The following is a 17,500-nucleotide window of genomic DNA, read 5'->3' as shown; positions in this document are numbered from 1 at the left end:
ATCTTTTCTTCTGAGAAAGTTCTGACAAAGCCTGGAGGTATGTTTTGGGTCGTTATCTTGCTGTAGGATGAACCCCTGACCAACAAGGCATAGACCAGAGGGTATTGCACGGCGCTGTAAAATGCTGTGGTAGCTCTTTTGGTTCAGGGTGCCAGTCACTGTGTGCAAGTCGCCGACTCTGGATCCAGCAAAAGAGCCCCAGATCATCACGCTTCCTCCTCCATGTTTGACAGTTGGTGTCACACACTGAGGAACCATCCTTTTACCTACTCAACAGTGTACAAAAACTCTGCGTGATCAACCGAAGATTTCAAATTTTGATTCATCGGTCTATAAGACCTTCTTTCAGTTTTCAGTAGTCCACTGGCGGTGATGCATGGCCCAGGCAAGCCTCTTTTTCATATTTTGCCATCTGAGCAATGGCTTTCTTACTGCCACTCGACCTGTCAAACCTGCAGCTCGAAGTCTTCTCTTCACAGTTGAACCTGAGACTTCCTTGCTTCGACCAGTGTTAAGCTGTGCTTGAAGCTGCTGTCCTGTGGAGCCACCTATCACACAAGCTGTTGACTCTCAAAAACTTGTCTTCTGTTTGGTGTTGTGGCTTTGGGTCTGCCAGACCTCTTCCTGTCAGTTTCCTCTTGTTACCAAGTGCCTTTTGATGGTATAGGAAACTGTACTCACTGCCACCTTGGCTTCTTTGCAATTTCTCTGAAGGAAAGACCTGCACTTTTTGGGGTTATAATGCTCTGTCTGTCTTCCTTTGTTAATTGTCTTATTCCCCCATTATGATAGTAATATACTACTTCCTGCAGTGCAATATTGTCCAAATAATGCTTCAGAGGGTGCAGCAACACAGTCTGTTCCAACACTGCTTTTATGCAGACAGAGGGTTTGTAACTAATCAACAAAAGTTGGGACACCTGCAGGAATTGTTTGCATAAACTTTCAAGGCTTAAATTTACTTCCATTGCTGCAGAATAGCTGCAGCTGCTAACCCATTACTTGTTCCCTGTTTCCTTAAATTTACATTATTTTTCAGTTTTTGGTATCTTAAACTTTTTTTTAAACGTCTGGCACTTTACCGCTTAGCTTTGTACCTTCTCAGGTTATTCACTGGATTTGAACTGCTTAAATTTCAGTAAAAACTGAAAAATGGGGATGTTCTTAAACTTTTGACCGGTTGTGTGTGTGTTTATATTTGTGAAGTGCTGCATAGATTGTTGTCCTTCCGGCAGGTTCTCCCATCTCAGCCAAGGAACTCTGTGGTTCTGTCAGAGTGGTCGTTTGATTCTTGCTCCCCTCCTTGACCAAGGTCCTTCTTGCCCAATTTGGTCGAACGGCCAGCTCTCGGAAGAGTCTGGGTGGTTCCATATTCTTTCCACTTCCTAATGATTGAGCTTAATGTGCTCTTGGGAACTTTCACCACTCCAGAAATGGTTTTATCCCCTTTCCCAGATATATGCCTCCAGGTCAACAAGTGTTGGTTCAAGGACAATTTAGTCATGCCAGAGGGCGATTCTGTGCCTTAAAAACCACATTGAAAGTGATTTAACAATGAAGAGGCTTAATACATAATAAATAAATAATATATTATACAAACGAGAAGGGGAACACAGCAATCAGGAGAAACGGGAAAGAAAACCTGATTGGCAGAACGCTCTTGATGCTTATTGCTTAAATGAAGTTATCACGTGCTGAGTTGTTCAGTGTCATGAGACAGATGATAGCGAAGATAGAATGGGAGATGAATGTGGAGGGGAGCCTCCCTTAAAGTGCAGCAAGGCACTGTGGTATGCCAATAAGATTGCATGCGAGGGCTCCTTGCTCGTGCTGCAGTCTGAGAAGCTCATGCTGCGGCTTGAATATGGGGCCAAGCATGGCACTGACCAGAAATCTCTCTCACCACAGTCTCCCTCTCCAAGCACCGAATGTTGCTATATCTCACCATGCAGACTTTTATACCCAAGACAACCCTCACTCTGATAAACTGCCCCCCCCCACCCCCACTGGAGGGTCACACATGTGCTTCTGCCATGTTGGTGCAGTGCATCAGACCTCACTCATGGGGACCCACCCTGAAAACACTGTGTGCCACCATGTTGGTTTAGCAGCATGTCCAAAGTCAGCCACGCAGTTCCACCATTTTGGTTTTGTGGCTGCGTAGGGAGATTTTTTTTTTAATGAAAATACAATGTGGAAGGATTAAGAGCATTAAATAGGAATGGAAAAAGACAGACTGGGGCTAGGGCAATGGGGAACTCTTTTTACACTCAATCCTGGCAGCGACTTGGCTGGTGTACGACAAAACTCCTTGTGCCAATATTCATTTATAAACAAATACATTTACATACATGTGCACATACATACACAAACACACACCGATTTGATTTTTCAAAAAAGAACTTTTGTTATTTTGGTGGGGTTGCACATGCAAGCATGGAAACAGCCATTAAACGATGATGGAGGTGGGAGGGAGGGTAAGGAATAAAGAAACACAAAGAGTACATTTTTTATTTGACGAGCCCATCTGAGGGACATCACAATCACTACACATGTAAGCAATCATCCATCTATACCCTTGAAGCTACTTATCAAGCACACAACACTCACAAATAACTTATTCCAAGGCTGTCAGTGACTATTTTCCTATCCATTAGAATGTTTTGTGTCAAAATTATCACAGCCTCAAAACAAATCATTCAGTGGTCAGACAATCTACAACCTTGGAGCTTTCCAAAATGCTTTTAGACTGAGTTTTAATGCCTTATGGAGATATGTTGAGGTCAAACATGAAAACAGTTATAGTTTATGATGCATATTTCCAAATAATTTAGCAAACTGGCAAGCAAACATCGGGCTTGCATTAAAATCTTCCTTAATTTCACATGGGATCCTCTTTCAAAACCTTCAATGAGCAGAAATTTACACCATTTTCCTTCACCATATGAGGCGATAACATTGCTGTGTACAAAATAAGTATTTAAAAAACAGTTGCTATTGGCATGTACCAACTGCATGCAAACATTTGTGGAAGTGTATGTTGGTATGCATGGGCCAAGGCAGTCATCATGCTCTTCCAATTGGTGGGGTTAACACAGGCCTGTGACACATTGCTAAGCCTTCCAATTGGCGGTGCTGTAATGTGGACAACATGGATGTCTGACTGTTGTCATTGTTGTTGACCAAATTTTTTCGACACGTTCTGTAGATGGAGGGAATAATCAATGGAAAATACGTGGATGACCTGTGTTTCCAGGCATTTTATGGAAACCCAAACACGTGGTCTTGTACAGAAAGTTTGTTACAAATTACTTTCACGATTTTCTTCTCTTTTTTTTTCCACTCTTGTTGTTTGTAAAAGTTTCGTTTGTGTCATGGTGATGTTAATTTTTAGATGCCCTTTCATTTCACCCAGGTACAAAAAAGAAAACAGCTGAAAAATGTTTGTGCTCTCAAACATGTTTAACCATTACACTCCACACATTAACCTGCTCCACCTTGACTCACTCCTCACCCCTCCCAACCTTCCTTCCCTCACCTCATTTTACCCAACCTTTCCTTCCTTCCATGTGCTAAGTGATTACAGGTGTAAGGGTATTTACTTAATAATTGGCAAACCTCAGAGCAGCTTGCACAAAGGATTGGAGCAAGGGGGAGGTGAAAACACCCTCGTCTTCAAATGCATTGGAAAATTGATTGTACAGTCCACACTGTCCACAAAGGATTATGTGAACACTGTATAGTACAGAAATATGGGGGTACAGGAAGTTAACTTGGAAACACAGAGAGGTAGCATATTAAATGGGCCAGTTTACTGCAATCCTATCAACAACATTCTAGTTCGTTTATGTCCAATTATAAGCACAGTAATGGAATGCATTACTGCTGCTTATATTCTCCTTCCTCTTTTCAAATATGATTTTGACCAATATTTTGGATTGTGTCCCAATCCCTCGATTCTCTCTGCAATGAGTGGATGCTCTAAATCTCAAATAAGAGGTCAAAACCATCTTCGTGGAGATATGCGAGTAGAAAAAGGGACCATCTCAGGCAATGAGCCTTTTATACACACAGCGTGGGCACGTGAGTCAGTGCCACCAAATAAGCGTGTCCCACTCATCAGCTCAGCGAGCTGTGGGGAGTAAATAAAAGAGTAGCGCAGGTTCAGGGTGTGTGGCTTCTGGATGACTATCTTCACGAGAGAGCTTCTGGGTTCTGACTTTTCTGGCGTCCTGCTCGTGGTGCTGGAACGCGCTCTTCGGTGGTCCCACACAGCACTCTGGTGTCTCTCCCATCCTCCCTGGTTGGCATGCGAAGCCCACAGCAGAACATACACAGTGCAAAACCAGCCGCCTGGGCCACTGAAAAGACGCCTTGCCATGTGGCAGACATTTCCTCATGGACAGGTTGCATTCAGTCATTCTCTCTCTCTCTCTCCATCTCATCACCCCATATGAACGAGTATGGCATTATTTATTTAAGCCATCGAGGATCTGTGGGCATGTTGGGTATTTATAATTAATTTGTCCCAGTTTGGTTCGCCGCTTGTGGCCGTGTGCTCTTCTTCTTCTTAACCACCATTTTGCTAATGAGAACCTGTGTGTGGTCATTGGGAAATGGGAACTCAATAGCACGTAGAGATTTAGCAGATAACGCGCAAGCTCGGCTGTTCAGGGTTGCACGTCAAAGTGCAAGTGATAAGCAAGTCACTTGTGATGGTTTGCTCGGCCATCTCTGACAGGCTGATTCACTGCTGTAGTGTGTGATGCCGATTTGCATGAAAATTAATGGGCAGACGCAGAGACCTCTCTTCCCTTCCCCACCCATACCAGTGGGCACATCCATCATTAAAGACCTGCAGATGTTACAATACAGTTTGGAGAGGTCATAGCACAAGGACTGCTGCTGTCACAATGCCTGCCTGTGGTGGGTGCGTGATCCTCACCCAATCACTGAACTATCTGAAACAGATTTCTCCCAATGGCACATCCTCCCTTCTGGACTTGGCACTGATGAATTTTCCTTCTCATGTCTCCTGTACTTCTTCTGCCCGTTAAAGTGGATGTCACCTGTCGGATTTCCCCCTTACTCTCCCAACCTTATCCCCCTCTCTCAGAACTCGATCTCTCCTTCTCTTGACCTCTCCCTCTCTCCACCCTCCCCTCTCTCATTCTCTCTCCCCCACCCCATCCCTCTCTCTCCCTCCCTCCCCCCCCACCACTGCCCCTCTGTTAAGGACTGATTGTTTAGGCTTGAATTTGGCAGGTAGATAGCATGGGTTTTTCAATGTTCCTGCCTGGTTTATAGAGAACCCGGTGGTTAAAATGAAAATGTTGCTGTTTGGGCACATTTTATTGCCCTTCTCTTCCGGTTGCCTCAACGAATCACCAGATCATGGCAGAATAACTGAAAGGTATGCATGCTTGCTCCAAGTTGTCTCATCTGGGCTCAAATCCTGAACCAGCTATAAACTGTCATCCCAGTGTTTCCCAAGCAGGGTGATTCATCAACGTGTGTGCTGTCTCGCGGATGGACGTCTGCCCATCACACTCTCTCCTCCGCTCCCTCCCTTTATCCATCCTTCCCTCCCTCCTCTCCCTCTTTCTCTTTCTCCCCCCATTAATATTCCCATCAGCAAAGCAATGGGTTGTATTTGCAAGTCCCAAACAAGGGCAGTGAAATAGTCGGTTTGGTTTCGGTGGTTGGGAAAAGAGTAGCGTTGCTTTTGTTTTTGTCACTTCATCATAATAGGCTGTTTCGACCTTATAGCTGACAACTTTGGAATATCAAAGTAGACCTTTTCCTTACATTTGCTACAAAGATGCATCAGCATATTGTAAAAGAAAGACACCCACTTCACTCCAATGCAGATTTGAACATTTTTTTTTTTTTAAATATTGAAAACAGAAATCGTTGTTCGGCCTTTCCAAATAACATGTTTTACTACAAATTCAAACTTCCTGCCAAATAAAGCCAGGTGGACCATGGAGGTTTAACGTATGTTAAACCCACTGCTTTTAACCTGTAAAACTACTTGGTGCAATGTAAATATATATATATATATATATATATATATATATATATATATATATATATATATATACATATATATATATATACATATACATATATATATATATATATATATATATATATATATATATATATATATATATATATATATATATATATATATATATATATGTATATATATATATATATATATATATATATATATATATATATATATATATATATATATATATATATATATATATATACATATATATATATATATATATATATACATATATATATACATATATATATATATATATATTTATATATATATATATATATATATATATATATATATATATATATATATATATATATATATATATATATACATACATATATATATATGTATATATATATATATATATATATATACATACATACATACACACACACACACATACACACACACACACCATACAACAACACAGCGAAAACAGTATTTCTTGTTATGTGGTTGAAAACCTTTTATTAACACAAAACATTGTACATTGTAAACAGCGTTGTGTTCCACACAAAAAAAACTGAGGAGGGACAGGACTTTCTTCAGGAGTGTGCTGCAATGCTATTACTTACGAAATCTAAAGATTTTGTAAGTATATTGATGACTTCCGTCCTCTGTTTGTGTGTGTGTTTGTTTGTAGGCACGATAACTTGAGAACGGAAGAAGCTACCAATGTCAAATTACACCACGTGATTCAGGAGGGTGATGGCTAGCGCTGCTTAGATTTTGGTCAAAATCGGTCAAAGGTCAAGGTCACAGTGAGGTCAAACATAATTCCGTAATTTCATGTGGAGAAATGGAGTATTTTTGCTTCGGTCGACGTTACGAGTTCGTTTTAACTTCGATTTTAATTTTGTCTTCGGTTTTTGCGATCGTTTAGGACGCTTAACACTCGGTTGTCGAAATTCTGGTAAAAATCAGATGTTTTGGAGACGTTTTAATATTGTATAAAAAAAAATTTCACTCGCCGCGTCACGGCTCATCACGTGGTGCAGCGCGCTCGAGCAGATGCGTCGTTGAGTCACGTAAAAGTTTTGCGTGTGCGCGCTGACGGTGTTTTCAATAAAGATGGTGTTTAAAAGTCATTTTTTATCCCATTAATGGTTATCGTCGCATGTCTGACTCGCTAAGCCGTCGGATTATGTAAAGATTGTTGGTGGATGGCCGAATATTACGGTTTTGTGACTGATAAAATAATATTAAATAATTGCGTGGAGAAATGGAGATTTTTGCTTCGGTCGACGTTACGATTTTTGATGGTTTGGTACAGAATCATCGTAGAAACTTCTGGTTTGCGTCGCTACCTTCTCTCGAGACAGCTTTTATTAGACAAGGTCAGAGGTCAAGTTGACGATTTCGTAAGTACCAGTCTATGACTGCTTGTTGATATGTTTGTGAATGCTAAATTGTGAATTCAAGTTTAAAAAAAAAAAAATAATAATAATAATAAAAGGCCTTTTCGTTTTTCTCTCCTCCCCATCCCTCTCCTTTTGCTCAGGCTGCCCTCCTCCTTTTGCTCAGGCCCTCCTCCTTTGTTCTTACTTATTTGGTAGGCTGACAGGATGGCCGAAAGGTATACACACTCGCCTCTAAGCTGTTTAGCCTGGTTTTGAATCCCAACCAAGGTATAAAATGTCATTCAAGTGTTCCTGGACTCGGTGTCCTTTTCTCCTGACAAGGTGGAGAACTTGCTGTCAACCCTTGCCTCAGATTCTGCAACCGGTCCAGATGGCATCAGTCCTCGTGTTCTAAAAACCTGCTCTGCTGCTCTTGCTCGCCCTCTCTCTGTTCTATTTACCCTCTCATTCGCTCAAGGTCATCTGTTGGGAAATCAGCAAACATTGCCGCTCTGCATGCAAAAGGTGCAAAAACTGATCCCTGCAACTACAGACCAATGAGCCTGCTTCCAATCATCAGCAAATTTATGGAATTCATCATCACTTCCGACATCAAATGGCTTGATTTCCAACCATCAATTTGGATTTAGACCAGGTCACTCTACCCTGGATATGCTGCTTCTGATCTACCAACAATGGATGGAGGTCCTCAATGCCGGACATGAAATCAGAGCCATCTCCCTCGACACATCACAAGCTTTCAATACAGTCTGGCATCCCAAACTGCTCACCAAGCCCTCTTCTTATGGCATCCAAGGCAATTTCTACTCATGGCTCGCAGACTTCCTCTCCTATCACAGTCAATATATCGCTCTTAACGGAATACTCTCATCTCCTCTTCCCATGTTGGAGTTCCTCAAGACAGTGTTCTTGGCCCTGTGCTTTTTCTGGTTTTCATCAATGATCTCTCAGACTCTGGAAAATCCTCATCTCTTTATTGATGACTCCACCCTCTGCCGTACCATCTCTCATCCCTCTGATCAGCAGGAAGCAGCCTCTTCACTCTCTGCAACCTGGATAAAAATCACAAGCTGGTCAAAAACTTGGAATGTGTCTTTCAATCCTGACAAATCTCACACTCTCACGATGTCTCTCTGAAAGGACTGTCTGGAACCCCCCCCCCCCATCTACTTTCTCAACAATCATCTTGAAGAAGTCCTCTCATTCAAGCTTCTGGGTCTCGCTATCTGCCATGATCTTTCCTGGGAAAGCCACATCTCCAAGCTGCCCCCCAAAGCCAGTTGCCGACTGGGCATCCTACATCATGCAAAGTCCTTCCTTGGCACACCTGAGCTTCTAACCACTTACAAAGCTTTCATCCGCAGTCTGATGGAGTACTGCTCTCCCCTCTGGGATAGTGCTCCTGCCTCACACCTAGATTCACTTCCTGCTGTGGAAACCAAGGCTTTGAGGATCATTGGTATCTCCCACAATGAAGCTGAGTCTTTGGGTCTCTCAATTTCACTCTCTCACCACACCACCACCCCAAACCCACGTCCTTCAAATTCCGTTTTCCTTCCTGAAAGTCCCTGTAGTCCATCTTGTTTACCTCGCCCCATCCCTCTCCCTTCCACAGATCTCCTATTGTCTTTGTTCAGACTTGTTATACGTTCTGTGTATTGGCTCTTACACAAGCGATATAGTATATAAAAAACAAAATAAAAACATCCCACTGTTTCACAGGCAAGGTGATTAATCAGCATGTGTGTCGTCTCTCGGATGGATGGTAAAAGGGCATCCCGTCTGTCGGTATTAGTTGTTGAACGTCAGTGCTCCCTCGGTGTCCTTCGGGAAGAGTAGACAAGCTACCACCGACATCATGAACAAATTCCAAATCCCTGCCCTAACCGACAGAGAGTATTGTATCAGCGGCACAGCCATGCCCTCAGCCAATGATGTCACCCCACAGCCTTGTGCTGCATTTGAAAGGTCTTTTTTTTTTCCTTCCTTCTCCCTTCAGCCCTCTTGCACCTCTCCAAGTGCTCATCCTGCATTTGCTGCAGAGCCTTCGGCACCACCATCTGCATTTCCTTGCATTTGAGACTTTCTGGAACACAAAGTGCATCACATTAGGGGCCATCCTGGTAACACACAAAAACAGAAACAAAATGTCGATTTTGAACATAATATAATGTATGTGATGTAAAGTTCTCATCATTCCATAAACCATGCATGCTGTAAAACAAACAAACAAAAAAGGTGCCATTTGTGTTGAACTAGAATAAATCTCAATCTGGAACAATGGATAGCCTTCTACCATAACCATAGCAAGCTTCTTACCTTCGTCTCACCACATCCCATGAGACGACCGATGAAGAAGTGAAGAGCGTTTCATGAACCTCGTTAACCGAGTAAAACGTTCACTGCAGGCGCACCAACAGTCCGTAGAGACGTTAACGAAACAATCAACACAACCATTTAAGCAGATTGCTAGACATGATCCTGCATCGGAGTGGCGACCCATCCAGGATTGTGCCCCCAAGCCAAGGAAAAACTGCCTCGGCAGCGCTATGTGTCTGAAGATGCAAAAGCAGTGGTTCTTCTTCTTCTATATATATATATGATCACCTGCAGCAATGATTAGTTGTTGCTATGCATTAGCCACATGCATTGGAGAACGTTTTATCGTGTATTGTACAACTACAACTAGATACGTCAATTTTACAACATGCATGCAACACGTGGGCACAGTCTCGCCATATACACAATTAACAGTTTAATATATGGTCGGGCATTTGTTTTTTTTATTTTGAGGTCAAAGAGTAAAATCAAGCATGTTGGCCCCAGTGACAGCCAGTCTATTGCAGAGGAAAGAAAAAATTCACAAGAACTCAGTGTTTCACCCACTTATACATATAAAAAAAAAAGTTGCCTCCACCATGATCATTCATCATGCACATTCAAACCACAATAATCAGTATAAAAATGAATTTACAAGTTCATCTATATACATTACTCTGCCTTTTAAAAGCAAATATTAAGGTCAAATTTGAACCACCCTTGTGGTTTTGAATCGGGGGGAAATGGCAGCAAGGTAGGGAGTCGACATTTATGGCCATTTTCGCATCATGAATTCATGAACACAACAATGTATGGTTTGAAAATCCAACTCTTTAACAAACTGACCAGATTCCAATTTGCCTTGTGTGATGCTTGGTAGCCATGATGCTATAATTAATTTTTACAGCAAGCTTCTACTTTTTCCTGTCTTTCAAAAGTGAAGTAGCTCGATAACGTAGAGGTGTCGATCGTGCGTTTGCTCAGGAAGAATTCATGATTATGGCAATATAAGCTTTGCTCATGTGTAGTTATTACAAGAGGGTACATAAAGAACGGAATCACATCTTCCTTAAAACCTTCTGTTTGAATGTGAATGGGGATGTCGATCTTGATTCCCATTCAACCACATCCCAGCATGGAGAAGTTTCATAAACGGTATTTGACATATGGAATTACACTGCACCTGCTCTACCATCATGATCCTGCTACTTCAGAAATACAAAGCCCTACCTCTCAGTACTCCCCGAATGCTGCAGTTCTTCAAGATGCTGCAAAAACTCAGGAAACTTTAGGGTGAGGCGCCTTGCTTCGGGTCGGAAGTTGGGAAAATGTGCCAGCTTCTTCTCATCGTAGTACAGAAAGCGACGAGTAGGAGATGAAAATACAGTGAAGTCACCATCACCCAAGTTTTCTTTTAAGTATGCCAAGTCCCACTTCAGTGCTGGTTGCACCAAGCCAGTGTCTGTAAGTACTACTGGCTCCTGGAACAAACAGTCAAAGATGACAGCAACATGGAGCAGTTGTATCTGCACATTCAACCTTCACTTCGGTTGCAAGAAATAAATATCTCAACTCGGTGCTCGATAAGCTGCCAACATGACTGTTAAAATCCATCAATCAATGGGAAAAGAGGACACTCATTTTCTTTATCCTGGTATGGTTCTTTTATTTTTGTTTTTCCAGTCTTCCCAAACGTGTGTGTGTGTGTGTGTGTGTGTGTGTGTGTGTGTGTGTGTGTGTGTGTGTGTGTGTGTGTGTGTGTGTGTGTGTGTGTGTGTGTGTGTACAGGCTTGTGGCCATATTAGAGGGATTTGATTTAACTGTTGTTAAGTACATGTTCTGCTTTCGCATCAACGTGCTTCCTGTCGGATTTGTGCCTCCAGTCATTTTTGAGATCGTAACTTATGATAGAAATGTGCATTTTATCATCTTCATTGTCATCATTACAATCCAACTGTTAATAGTAACATGATTATACCCACGTACTTTGTCATCAGGTGTCAGGTAGCAGCAATCATTTGGTTTGGGCATGAAGCTCACCTCATCAGCTTAACCAGATTCAATGGCATAATGGTTAAAGTGTCCGCTCTGAGTTTGGGAGGTCGGCAGTTCAAACTAGACCCTGGCCGAGTGGTCTCAATGGTAAATGCTGCTTCCTTTCTTGATGCTCAGCCTTCAAAAAGGACAGAGCACGGACAACCATTGAACAGGCTTGATTGGCCTCATGGCCTCCTCCTGATTTTAAGGTTGTTGTGAAAGAACTCTTATTTTGTTATGGCTAATCACCTTTTAGCTATCCTGGGGCAGAGGCACATGTGTACTTCGAGGTGATTGAGGGGCCATCTTGGTTGGCCCACATACATGCAAAGGTACAGCTTTACATAGTCCCGAGTCACCACACGTGCATGAAGCAAAAGGCAGGGTTAAGCAATTGGTTCACATTGTCTGTGTGTCTGTCTGTCCACAAATGTTAGTTTATGATTGAAGAACAAGTTAATTTAAATCGAATGTAATATTATGAATACAAATCGGAAAAATACCCTGTAGTCTCGCATTACTTTGGTTCTGAATTACTCCTGATCGCACATGAGCAGACAGGAGTGAGATCATATATTTACTCAATCTGCCTGCCTGGCAGTCAAGCAAAATGGAAAATCATTCCCAACACGAAACTGAATGTTTTTAAGGATGTCATAAAGGACATGCAACAGGCACGAATAACTAAATCAAGGTGTTAAATAAGGTGGTGTCAAAGATGCTGTATCAACAGCGATAAACTTCGGTATTTATTTTTTCCTACAACTGTTAAATTCTTTTTATTTCAATTGAATTATATACTTAAACACTGTAGAACACAAATCACTTTTGGAGTAATTTCAAAAACCTTACGTTTAGCATGACTTGGAAAACTATTACGGCATTTTACATCAACTTGACCAATCAAATTTGTTGCTCGTAGACCCTCCCCATGTCGTCCTCCCCCCACCCCCTCAATAATGCATGGGGTAAGGTGTTCTCTGAACTCCAGTTTAAAAAAAAAAAAGTTATTCTTTTAAGAGCACAAGAGTTTACCAAATTTCATGGCTTTCGTTTTGCACGAGGTTCATAACGGCGATGTCTAAGCGGTTAAATCAAAGCACATATGTGGTAACTATCCGCATTACACAATATACACAGCTCCACATTTACGCTGCATGGTTGCTTCCTAGAATTCTTACATTTCGGGTTCACGCATGTACAAATCCCTTCTTTCACTCCCTCGGGAGAATAATGAAGGCAAATAATGTACACGCAGGGCAAGGCAACTCTTGCTTTGAAATGCACAAATGATCGGTCCACTCAATCTCGAGAAACTACACTTCATTCCTCGAGTTGATGGTATTTTCATATCGCTAAAGATTTTAATGCTCAGCACAAACATGCACAACACCGGCGTGTACGTATCAGCAACGTCCATGGCAATTCATGCAAATACGTGCATGGCTGAGACTTTGTCATTGTTTTGTGAAGAGTGCAAATTATTTTTGATGATCAATCCTCACAAAGCAAAATTAGCTTACAACTACCATGCTTAATGAAATCATTAATGGTTTATTCTTTTTGGGGGGGGGGGCTAAACTACTTCCCTACACCTACTAAGGAATGTAGTTAGGGATCATTTAATATTACCTTTCACACAGCTACAAAGTGTTAGCCTTAGGCACTACAGAGTCATAAAAAATGAAAACAAACAATACGCAACAAACTTTTTGAGTACTTTCACAACAATAACAAAAAGAAAACAAACAATAACAAAGTTAATTAACACAACAAAAAAAAGTGGTTTTTTTGCCTAAAACACTCCTCGGGGCTCAAACATGAACCTCAAAGTTCAACTAAGATCTGTTCAGTCATCTCTGAGAAAAATGGAGACATAAACGGCTCTCTTATAGTATAGATGCAGACCATGGCTGTGGATGGAGGAGCATCGATGTCACCGATGCAGTGTCCCCCGAAGATCAGGTGAGGCAATGAATAATTGGGCCAGGAAACGAACACACAATGACCTACTCTTTTTGAAAAGTAACACAGGATGTTTAACATCTAACAGCGAATGCTAGCGGACAGGAGAGTCGAATCAACATCCTCTCCAAATGACGGCTTTCTCGTTGATGCAGGGTTCCAGGATGACAGTTTGTACCCAGGCCAGGAATCTAATCCAGATGAGACAGCTCAAAGGCGAGAATGCCACTTCTGAGTCCATGATGCACTTGTGCTCTCAGACGTACAAATTCGGCCTCGACGACGGAAACTTCCGGCAGGAATAGCAAAATTATACAAGGCCCATTTATACAAAAAGAGGAACAACTGAGAATGGCCTGATCAAAATTGTGGTGGAAATGGCCGGCGTACCTTGATGCAATAGTGCGGAGACCGGGCGTAGTGGCGTGCGCCTGTAATCCGGCTACTCGGAGGCTTGGGTTGGAGGATCGCTTGAAGACGGGAGCTCTGCACTGGGCCGCGCAATGAGAGGGTGTAGGGCAACCCGGAATCATGGCGAAACCCAATCCTTATCCCTGTGTCGTAAGAGGCGACCAGGGTTGCGTCAGGAAGGGCATCCGGCGTAAAACCTATGCCAAATCACTATGCGGATCATAACGGATGATCCGCTGTGGCGACCCCTAACGGGAGCAGCCGAAAGACGAACAACAACAACAACCTTGATGCAATAGTGCAATGGAATATTGAGTGGTTTGATTTCTGATTTATTCCGAAACAATTTTCACTCTTCCGTTATTATTACTTACGAAAACTATAGATTTCGTAAGTATATTGATGACTTCCGTCATCTGTTTGTGTGTTTGTTACTTAAGACATCTAAAGATTTCGTAAGTATATTGATGATTTCCATCCTCTGTCTGTGTGTTTGTTTGTCTGTGTGTTTGTTTGTGTGTGTGTATTTGTGAGTTTGTTTGTGTGTGTGTTTGTCTGTTTGCTTGAAGGCAGGATAACTCGAGAACGGAAGAAGCTACCAATGTCAAATTACACCACGTGATTCAGGAGGGTGATGGCTCGCGCTGATTAGATTTTGGTCAAAATCGGTCAAAGGTCAAGCTCACAGTGAGGTCAAACATCCCAAAAAAAGTTATAACTCGAGAACGGAAGAAGCCACCAATGTCAAATTACACCACGTGATTCAGGAGGGTGATGGCTAGCGCTGATTTGATTTTGATCAAAATCGGTCAAAGGTCAAGGTCACAGTGAGGTCAAACATTCGATTTTTGATGGTTTTATACAGAATCATCGTAGAAACTTCTGGTTTGCGTCGCCACCTTCTCTGGAGACAGCTTTTATTAGACAAGGTCAGAGGTCAAGTTGACGATTTTGTAAGTACCAGTCTATGACTGCTTGTTACTTACGAAATCTAAAGATTTCGTAAGTATATTGATGACTTCCGTTTCTGTTTGTTTGTTTGTAGGCACGATAACTCGAGAACGGAAGAAGCTTACAATGTCAAATTACACCACGTGATTCAGGAGGGTGGTGGCTTGCGCTGATTAGATTTTGGTCACAATCGGTCAAAGGTCAAGGTCACAGTGAGGTCAAACATCCAAAACATTCGGTTTTTGATGGTTTGGTACAGAATCATCGTAGAAACTTCTGGTTTGCATCGCTACCTTCTCAAGAGACAGCTTTTATTAGACAAGGTCAGAGGTCAAGTTGACCATTTCGTAAGTACCAGTCTAAGACTGCTTGTTTATTTATTTGGGATGTCAATGTGTAATGGGAGCGATTTGGATACGAGACAAGCATAATGGGCCAAGCACGCTGCTGCTTCTTGTACAATGTTTCATTTTGAACGTCTCATCGTTTAACTCCTTTTCTTATTTATGTTGTTAAGAAAGAATCAGGTTCAATATGTCAAAGTGTAAAACTCACATGATGGAGTAAATGAAAGGAATGTGCCAAGGAAGGGTACATGGACAGGTGGAGGGAAGGGAAGGGAGGGGGGAGAGGGGTATATCTTGTCTTCTCATCTTGAAGCACAGTACCTTATCTTGTCATGAAATAAGATATCCAGTTGTTTCAATGCTGCTTTGTTGTGCAATGATTTTGTGCGTATTTGGAAGCGTATGGCTGGGCCGCAACCTTTCTCACAAGCAGATACGTTTCCTATTTTGCTTTGCGCAATTCTCGATGTTCTCTATGAACATTCAGCAAAACTACGTATACTGTTTCGACCACGCCCTCAATGGTGCTACGTGACCGTGGTCGCGTATGCTCGTCATGTGACCTATCTGCGTTGGGGTCACGTGCAGGTGTCCCTCACAAATCCGAGTATTCAGTGATCTGAGTGTGAACGTGATGCATCTCTGCGAACAAGCAAGGAAGGCACGCTTCGGACACCAATGAAGCACCGGAATCTTGCTACGTCGACAGCGTCATTTACGTAAAAGCATTAGTTTAAATAACACGAAGTGGATTGTCGATGTAATACATGAGCGTGTGAAACGCCAATACAAAAGTTATTTAAGCTTCGAGAGACCCGACGACTTAAAAACTGCAGTTGTTAATACACCGCACGAAAAGTTAATTTTACACAACACAATATTATGGACTTTGTCAACATTGCAAACAGTCATTACATGAGTACCAGATATTTAACATCGTGATGGATTTCTTTTAAAGCGGTCACCAGGTTTACATGAGTAAAGACAACGCAAAGCGAACGCAAAATGCACCGGGGGTTGATAACCAACACAACACAACACAACACAACACAACACAACACACACACGTAAATATTTAAAGATGGATTATTGAAATTAATAATTGTTAAAGTATATTTTCGGTGTTTTAATAACTCGCTGAGTTCAATGTACACGAGCTATTCCCAAGACAGTCCAACGTTTCTTCCCTCCTTTAGTTTGTATCAAGTCTTTATCATCAATAACAAGGGTGGGGAGAAGTGGGGGAGGGGAGATAAGAGAGGCAGGTGTTGGTGGGGGATAGAAGAGGGAAGAGAAGAGGGAAGAGGGTTCGGTGTTGGGGGGAGGGGGGAGAGAAGAGGAGCAGGTGTTGGGGGAGGGGAGAGAAGAGGATCAGGTGTTGGGGGTGGGAGAGAGAAGAGGGGCAGGTGTTGGGGGGCGGGAGAGAGAAGAGGGCAGGTGTTGGGGGGCGGGAGAGAGAAGAGGGGCAGGTGTTGGGGGGCGGGAGAGAGAAGAGGGGCAGGTGTTGCGGGGCGGGAGAGAGAAGAGGGGCAGGTGTTGGGGGGGCAGGAGAGAGAAGAGGGGCAGGTGTTGGGGGCGGGAGAGAGAAGAGGAGCAGTGTTGGGGGGCGGGAGAGAGAAGAGGGGCAGGTGTTGGGGGCGGGAGAGAGAAGAGGAGCAGGTGTTGGGGGCGGGAGAGAGAAGAGGAGCAGGTGTTGGGGGCGGGAGAGAGAAGAGGGGCAGGTGTTGGGGGGCAGGAGAGAGAGAAGAGGGGCAGGTGTTGGGGGAGGGGAGAGAAGAGGATCAGGTGTCGGGGGGGAGGGGAGAGAAGAGGATCAGGTGTTGGGGGGGAGGGGAGAGAAGAGGATCAGGTGTTGGGGGGGAGGGGAGAGAAGAGGATCAGGTGTTGGGGGGAGGGGAGAGAAGAGGATCAGGTGTTGGGGGGAGGGGAGAGAAGAGGAGCAGGTGGGGGGGTGAGAGAAGAGGAACAGGTGGGGGGGAGGGAGAGAAGAGGAACAGGTGGGGGGGAAGGGAGAGAAGAGGAACAGGTGG

At 42.9% G+C, this 17,500-nt stretch overlaps 1 protein-coding gene across 3 annotated transcripts in view; it reads right to left on the bottom strand.

The window, feature by feature from the left end:
* HIF1AN (hypoxia inducible factor 1 subunit alpha inhibitor) overlaps positions 1–17,500 on the bottom strand; it is a 69,753-nt gene that overhangs the window by 50,863 nt on the left and 1,390 nt on the right. For all 3 annotated transcript variants that reach the window (XM_085882560.1, XM_085882562.1, XM_085882561.1), the window contains exon 2: positions 10,990–11,240. In XM_085882560.1, coding sequence (XP_085738686.1) covers positions 10,990–11,240 — 251 coding nt within the window. The remainder of the gene's footprint in view (positions 1–10,989; positions 11,241–17,500) is intronic.

Source organism: Eptatretus burgeri, chromosome 5 (genome assembly GCF_056783735.1).
Source record: "Eptatretus burgeri isolate ZD-2024b chromosome 5, Ebu_testis_v1, whole genome shotgun sequence".
Taxonomy (NCBI): Eukaryota; Metazoa; Chordata; class Myxini; order Myxiniformes; family Myxinidae; genus Eptatretus; species Eptatretus burgeri.
This window is presented reverse-complemented; position numbering and strand designations above follow the sequence as displayed.